Source organism: Schistocerca nitens, chromosome 2 (assembly GCF_023898315.1).
Source record: "Schistocerca nitens isolate TAMUIC-IGC-003100 chromosome 2, iqSchNite1.1, whole genome shotgun sequence".
NCBI classification, from domain to species: Eukaryota; Metazoa; Arthropoda; class Insecta; order Orthoptera; family Acrididae; genus Schistocerca; species Schistocerca nitens.
Genome location: NC_064615.1, coordinates 1,035,389,129 through 1,035,396,898, shown reverse-complemented (window position 1 = coordinate 1,035,396,898; position 7,770 = coordinate 1,035,389,129). Strand labels below are relative to the sequence as shown.

The following is a 7,770-nucleotide window of genomic DNA, read 5'->3' as shown; positions in this document are numbered from 1 at the left end:
TGTTCCATGACATTACTGTTCATCGAGAAAGGTGCTCTATGAAACCTGTAACTAACTGTCAAACTGGGAATAAGGTTTAGGGAGTGTGTTAATTTATTATTAATTTTTGTTTCTAAGTATAGATTTCAGTGAATGAAATGTGAACAGATATTGCAAAAGAAATTAAAAAACCAAGTACACCAACAATCATTGTGATTAGGTATTTCATACTAGTGTATCTTAAAGGTTTTGTTCTCAGAATAAACGTTGAAACACTAAAGGTACACTGACATTGAATTTTAGTACTTTGGCTAACAAATGGTTCAAATGGGACTCAACTGCTGTGGTCATCAGTCCCCTAGAACTTAGAACTACTTAAACCTAACTAACCTAAGGATATCACACACATCCATGCCCGAGGCTGGATTCGAACCTGGACCGTAGCAGTCGCACGGTTCCGGACTGCGCGCCCAGAACCGCGAGACCACCGCGGCCGGCTTTGGCTAACAGCCAGACTAATTGGCTATGCTGGTCAGCTCTCAGAGGGCATAGTGTATTGGCTTCGAGTCTTACACTGACGTGGATGTGTATGTGATGGTACTTCTTGATGCTGCGATGTCAGTGTCAGTGATGCTCATACGTAATACTGACTTAAGTGTCACAATTGACAGGTAATAAGGCATTCTCCAGTGGGATATAAATCAAACAGACTCATCAACAAAGCGAGAAATTACAACTCAAAAACCTAAAGAAGAAGAAGATCCGTAAGAAGCACATGTATAAGTATACGCATATAGCTTTATTTCAAGTCTTTATTCCACAACACCAGAAAGATCACATCATATGAGGTTCTCCCAAAATGATTTCAGTTTATGCAAGTCATTTTTGTGACATCTTCATCCAATAAGTAGAAGCTAAATCTGCATATTTTGCAGTAACAAAAAAATGTAAAATACATTTTTGTTCTCCGACGACAAACATCACATCATACACTGAGACATGAAATTAGTATTGTTTTGGGCTGAATATGAGGTAGAATGGTAACATAACTTGCTTTCCTTCATTTTCTGTGAGATGAGGAGATCAAAGTGTACTTTCTCAGTGTTAGGAAAATAAAGAAGAAGTGTACAGATTTTATTCTAAATAATTTATTTTTTTAAAAGATTTTACATTCCATTTTTTTCGGATACTGGTGGCATGTATGGGTCAAGTTGTTGTGTTTGGCTGCAGATTTCAGTGGCTGTACTTTCCATAGCCGCCAAGTCCTCCGAAGCCACTGGCAGCTCCACCGTATCCTCCAGCAAGGCCGCCACTGTAGCCTCCTCCAAGACCACCACCAATGCCTCCTCCGATACCGCCGTGGCCAGCGCTGACGACATAGGGCACAGGACGCTTAACGACGTAGGGCTGAGGAACTGGGACGGACACTGGGGTGGGGACCTTGACGGGGACGGGCACAGGGTTGTCTACAGGGACAGGGTACGGCTGTGGCACCTGCACAGGGACAGGCCGGTCCACGGTTACCGTGAATGGGACCTTCACTGGCACTCGAACGATTCTCTCCACAGGGACTGGGACCCGGACAGGGATTCTGTTGACAGTGATCTGTGGTTGTCCCCCTCCAATTCCAGCCCCAATGCCACCTGCAATGCCGCCTCCGAGTCCACCTCCATAGCCGCTTCCATAGCCGCCTCCATAGCCGCCTCCATAGCCGCCTCCATAGCCGCCTCCATAGCCGCCACTGAAGCCACCTCCCAGACCATAGCCGCCACTATAGCCACCCAGCGAACCGGAGAGTCCTCGCTTCTCCTTCACCGGCTGCTCCTCCTCGGCTAGGACGGACAGGGCCAGACCACACAGAAACACGCACACCTGTTGAGAATCAGACGTTTGTAATCAAACTATCAGATAGGTAATAGAGCTGTGAATACTGATTTGTTATGTTGCATGTTGACACACTACAGAAATTTCAATTTACTCTTATGTGTTAACAGTTTTGTGTGCAGCAGTTGTTTCTATTGCAGAAAATCAGCTGTTACTCAAAGAATTATGGTGGAAGCAATTAAGTTTCCAGTGAAACTATGAAAATTAAACTTAGAATGTTGAAATTACGACGTGTATCCAAGTAAATGTGTATTGCAATACAGACCAGAGGATTATGCAGTATACCTGATTTCTTTTGGTTAAAACTTCAGGTCATAACGGTTGTGGCCGATGTATGAGGTTGGCGCATGATTTCATGGACTTCTGTTTTAGATCTACATCTACATCTACATGACTACTCTGCAATTCACATTTAAGTGCTTGGCAGAGGGTTCGTCGAACCACAATCATACTATCTCACTACCATTCCACTCCCGAACAGCGCGCGGGAAAAACGAACACCTAAACCTTTCTGTTCGAGCTCTGATTTCTCTTATTTTATTTTGATGATCATTCCTACCTATGTAGGTTGGGCTCAACAAAATATTTTCGCATTCGGAAGAGAAAGTTGGTGACTGAAATTTCGTAAGTAGATCTCGCCGCAACGAAAAACGTCTTTGCTTTAGTGACTTCCATCCCAATTCGCGTATCATATCTGCCACACTCTCTCCCCTACTACGACATAATACAAAACGAGCTGCCCTTCTTTGCACCCTTTCGATGTCCTCCGTCAATCCCACCTGGTAAGGATCCCACACGGCGCAGCAATATTCTAACAGAGGACGAACGAGTGTAGTGTAAGCTGTCTCTTTAGTGGACTTGTTGCATCTACTAAGTGTCCTGCCTATGAAACGCAACCTTTGGCTCGCCTTCCCCACAATATTATCTATGTGGCCTTTCCAACTGAAGTTGTTCGTAATTTTAACACCCAGGTACTTAGTTGAATTGACAGCCTTGAGAATTGTACTATTTATCGAGTAATCTAATTCCAACGGATTTCTTTTGTAACTCATGTGGATCACCTCACACATTTCGTTATTTAGCATCAACTGCCACCTGCCACACCACACAGCAATCTGTTCTAAATCGCTTTGCAACTGATACTGGTCTTCGGATGACCTTACTAGACGGTAAATTACAGCATCATCTGCGAACAACCTAAGAGAACTGCTCAGATTGTCACCCAGGTCATTTATAGATCAGGAACAGCAGAGGTCCCAGGACGCTTCCCTGGGGAACACCTGATATCACTTCAGTTTTACTCGATGATTTGCCGTCTATTACTACTAACTGCGACCTTCCTGACAGGAAATCACGAATCCAGTCGCACAACTGAGACGATACCCCATAGGCCCGCAGCTTGTTTAGAAGTCGCTTGTGAGGAACGGTGTCAAAAGCTTTCCGGAAATCTAGAAATACGGTATCAACTTGAGATCCCCTGTCGATAACGGCCATTACTTCGTGCGAATAAAGAGCTAGTTGCGTTGCACAAGAACGATGTTTTCTGAAACCATGCTGATTACGTATCAATAGATCGTTCCCTTCGAGGTGATTCATAATGTTTGAATACAGTATATGCTCCAAAACCCTACTGCAAACCGACGTCAATGATATAGGTCTGTAGTTCGATGGATTACTCCTACCACCCTTCTTAAACACTGGTGCGACCTTTGCAATTTTCCAATCTGTAGGTACAGATCTATGGGTCGGATGTTGGTATTCTGGTTACTATGGGTTTATTTATCGATTGTCACTTTTTATTTGTAGTTCGCTGCTGCTAATTTACATATTATCCTTCTGTCATTTGGAGGTCCAAACAAAGCAGCAACTCCCCATACAAAATCCTGTGCGCATACATAAAAGATAATGTTATTTATCTGGTGTAATGTACTACGAATTGATTCCCCGAGGTGTAACCATCACCGCTGACATTTGTTGTCCACAACCGAGACGTCTTGCAGAAGCAATCCAATAATAATGACTAGGAAGACTTCGTGAAATGTTGCCACTCTACGATAACGCCAGCCCGCATTCTGCCAGACTAACAGTAGTTGGATTTGAAAGTCGTTCCGCATCCATCGCATTCGCCTGGTCTTGCGTCCTCAGATTTTCAGCCGTTCCCCTCTCTATTGAACAGCCTTCAATAAACGTCCGTTCCTGATGAAAATACGCTGCGAACATTCGTTGACGAGTTTTTCGCTTTAAAACCACGTGATTACTACAGTCGCGAAATAGAAATGTTACCCAGCGCTAGCAGACTGTTGTAAGCAATGAAGGAGAATATACTGTATTATTGAAGACTAGTCTCTGTTATTTGTATCCGCTGTGTTTATTAAACTAACGAAAAAACCCTACGAACTATTGCAACAATCTAATATACAACTATTCTCTGGCGTTTCGTCTGTGACTGCGGGAGACATCTTTGAAAGTAAAATGGCAGTTGCGTTTTTACTTCAGAAGACGTCTGAAGCTTCTGATCCCGAAAGTTTCAACAGAAATATACTCTAGTCATAAAAGTCTACGTAGCATTATGATATCAGATTTTATCTGAAATGAAGAAATTTTAACTGATAAAATTTTCATGCATGTGAATTGTATTTAGGAATAGTTTGTTGTACTGTTTCAACTCACGACTTGTTTTGCCTACTGATACACAGATTGGACGTAGCAACCGGGAGCGTTTGGTGCGACGGCGTACTCTGACCCTGTGATATGATGCTTAATAATATTTCAACGGTATATTTTCGTATGAATTATGTTGAAACCTGACGGCATGGAACTGTGAGTTCCAGTGCGGAGTAAACATTGTGCAACTGCGCTTGGACTAGGTGAAATAACTGGACCGTTAGCCTTTAATTTCACATTTTGATATTTCGCAACTGTTGCTGCAGTAAAATGTCACTATTATATCATTCACTGTTGTTCGCAAGACTTCTGAAATGTCAGAAAGAAAAGTACATAGTTCTATTTACAATAGTTGCAACTGCTCTGATGTAGACTACACAGAAAATGCTCGAATTTTACTTATAGAGCATTTTGCTGGATACTACTTATACTTATGACAAAAATTTAAAGAAACAGTGCACGTTTCTTGTGCTAAAAGATATGGAAGGGTAAAGAGAAAATGATGCTTCATTATGTGATGATATAGAAATTTGACTCTTTTTTTTAGGAAACAGAAAACTACTGTTACACTGGTTTTCACCGTTTAAATGACTTAGTTAAGCTCTTTTACAGGGCAACGGTTTTGGAGAGTAATTGGAACCAGATTTCCTGCTACAAAGGAGCAGCCCTGCTGTATCTAAGTGGTTTCTTCCATGTTCAAATAATTAATGTCCAGCATGTGGTGGGAGGAATAATACTTAACTCACTGAAAAGAAACTTTTGCTAAAGACTATGAATATATGTGTAACCAGTTTACAAGTTTCAAAAGCTACGACAAAAAATACAGGATTGTGACGTTTGCAAAACTCAAAATTATTTCGCAATAAATCAGCGCACCTTAGGTGATATATGTAAAGCCAATAAAGTAAATCTTTTTATACCGTCTGTAAGCAGGGAAATTAAAGCATAAATTTTATGTATTAATGAAAGTGAGCCATGAATAACCTATCGAAATAATGCTTTCCTACGTAACTGACGAACGAAATTAGAATATATGATAGTCACATTCAGTACTTAATCTACAGGTAGCATTGACATGGTAAGTATAGGAACATTACATTCTCATTTCTAGACAAAATATGTATCTCTGACTCCGTAACTGTAAATATGTTCCAGGTCAGCTGCGTCACATTTTAATCATTTCTTTCCGCTCCGTGAAGGCTTCGGGGAAGACTAGCAGTTTATTATTCTCGTCTACATTTTTTTATTAGTCCAAGTCGATCTCCAGCGATAATCGGGGCCGTATCTGAAGCATTCGGATTGTACCTAAATTCATCAAGCGAGGTGGTGCAATGGTTTCGAGAATTTGTATTCGCGAAAAGAATAAGCTGTACCACCCTATCTGAAGTTTTCCGTGGTTTCCGTAAATTGGAGCAGACAATTACTGGGATGGTTGCCGGAAAAACCCATGGTCAGTCTTTTCCTCCATCGTTCCAGTCGTAGCAAGTATGCCGTTCTTGCAACCTTGACGTCAAATTTGTGTTAAATTCTAATTTGTAAATGGGTGTCTGAAGAGGTGTTCTTGGAATTGTGTTTCCGTTGGCCATTAGGCCTATTGCTTCGCCTGACTGACAGTTCAGTATTCTTCGAATTGTGTTTCCGTTGTCCATTAGGCTTTTTGATTAGAATGTTTTATAGTTCAGCTTTCTCGGCATTTTTTGCCGTGATCTCTCCTCAAAGAAACCTTGACCTGTTTCTTCGCTTCGTGGAGGAGTGCTGCATATGGTTCAAAATATTGGCATTGTAATCCTTAATTAGTTTTACGGAAGACGTTGTCTAATGCCAAAAATGTCTTTCTTGAGGTTCTTGATAAGACTCATGTGTCTTCCTTTGCGTTCGCTCGATGTTTCTATTGAATGTGTATCACATACTTAGGTGCATAAACGCATCTACACTAGACTCGAATGAGGGGGCTCTATTGTAGCAAGTATTTACTGTCGGTACTCACCAGGATCCTCATTGCTGCTTGTGTGTTGTGCTGAGAGCGAGCAATGACTGATACTCTTCCGAGGCAGCAGTGAGCTTTTATACCCGTAGCAGGCCAAATACCCGCCTACTCCCCCACATTCACCAGAGCGCAATTACGGCGTCCGGTTTCACAGAAACTGCACAGCTACGTAACTACCTCCGCTGATACAGGAGCTATGTGGAGCTATGGAAAGTAGTAATTTGTCAATACAAAAGTGAAGAAGATCTCAGATCTGCCGGTACTCAGAGTACAACAGAAAATCAGTGATCACAACGCCGTTACGGCATCACTGAATATGGCTGTAAATATTAATATAAAGAAAGGCAGGAAGAACTTCCAGCTTAGGAGGAGTGACAAGAAACAGATTTCAAATTAACTGAACGGCCAGCACGAAGCAATCATCTCGAGCACTAACAGCGTTGAGTTTCTCTGAGAATTACATTGAAGAATTACTTCATGAGCCCACACGAATTGTAAATGGTTGCGAAAACACACTTCACCTCTTAGCCACAAATAATCCTGATCTAATAGAGAGCGTCATGACGGATACAGGGATTAGGGAACACAAGGAGGCTCAAAACCATATCAACCAAAACCACTAAAAATAAACACAAAATATATCCATTTAAAACAGCAGATAAAATTCGCTTGATGCCTTCCTAAGAGAGAGTCTCCATTCCTTCCAAGCTAATTATGTAAGTGCAGACCAGATACGGCTCAAATTCAAAGATACAGTATCGACAGCAATAGGTAGATCCATACCGCATAAGTAAATAAGAGATGGGACTAATCCATCGTGGTACACAAAACACGTCAGAACACTGTTGCGGAAGCATGCCAAATTCAGAAGAACGCAAAATGCCCAAGACTGGCTAAGTTTCACGGAAGCTCGAAATTTAGTGCGGACGTCAATGTGAGATCCTTTTAATAGTTTCCACAATGAAACATTGTCTCAAAATATGATAGAAAACCCAAAGAGATTCTGGTCGTATGTAAAGCACACCAGTGGCAAAAAACAGTCAATACCGTCATTGCGCGATAGCGACGGAAATGTTACCGATGGTGGTGCCACTAAAGCGGATTTACTAAATACAGTTTAATTCCTTCACGAAAGAAGACGAAGTAAATATTCCAGAATTCGAAACCAGAACAGCTGATAGCATGAGTGACATAAAAGTAGATATTTTAGGTGTTGCAAAACAATTCAAATCACTTAAGAGAGGCAAGTCTTCCGG

The 7,770-nt window shown here is 41.6% G+C and overlaps 1 protein-coding gene across 1 annotated transcript; it reads right to left on the bottom strand.

Moving 5' to 3' along the window:
* Positions 1 to 1,212: 1,212 nt before the first annotated feature.
* Positions 1,213 to 6,526, bottom strand: LOC126235519 (ctenidin-1-like). The gene is made up of 3 exons (XM_049944236.1): positions 6,515 to 6,526; positions 1,627 to 1,851; positions 1,213 to 1,473 (listed from the first exon to the last, which is right to left on the bottom strand). The coding sequence occupies exons 1-3, from the start codon at positions 6,524 to 6,526 to the stop codon at positions 1,213 to 1,215; spliced, it is 498 nt and encodes a 165-aa protein (XP_049800193.1).
* Between the last annotated feature and the right edge of the window lie 1,244 nt (positions 6,527 to 7,770).

Coding starts and splice junctions, on each gene's coding strand:
- LOC126235519 (XM_049944236.1), bottom strand. Junction 1,474..1,626: donor GTGGACTCGGAGGCGGCATT/GCAGGTGGCATT, acceptor GTCCCTGTGCAG/GTGCCACAGCCGTACCCTGT.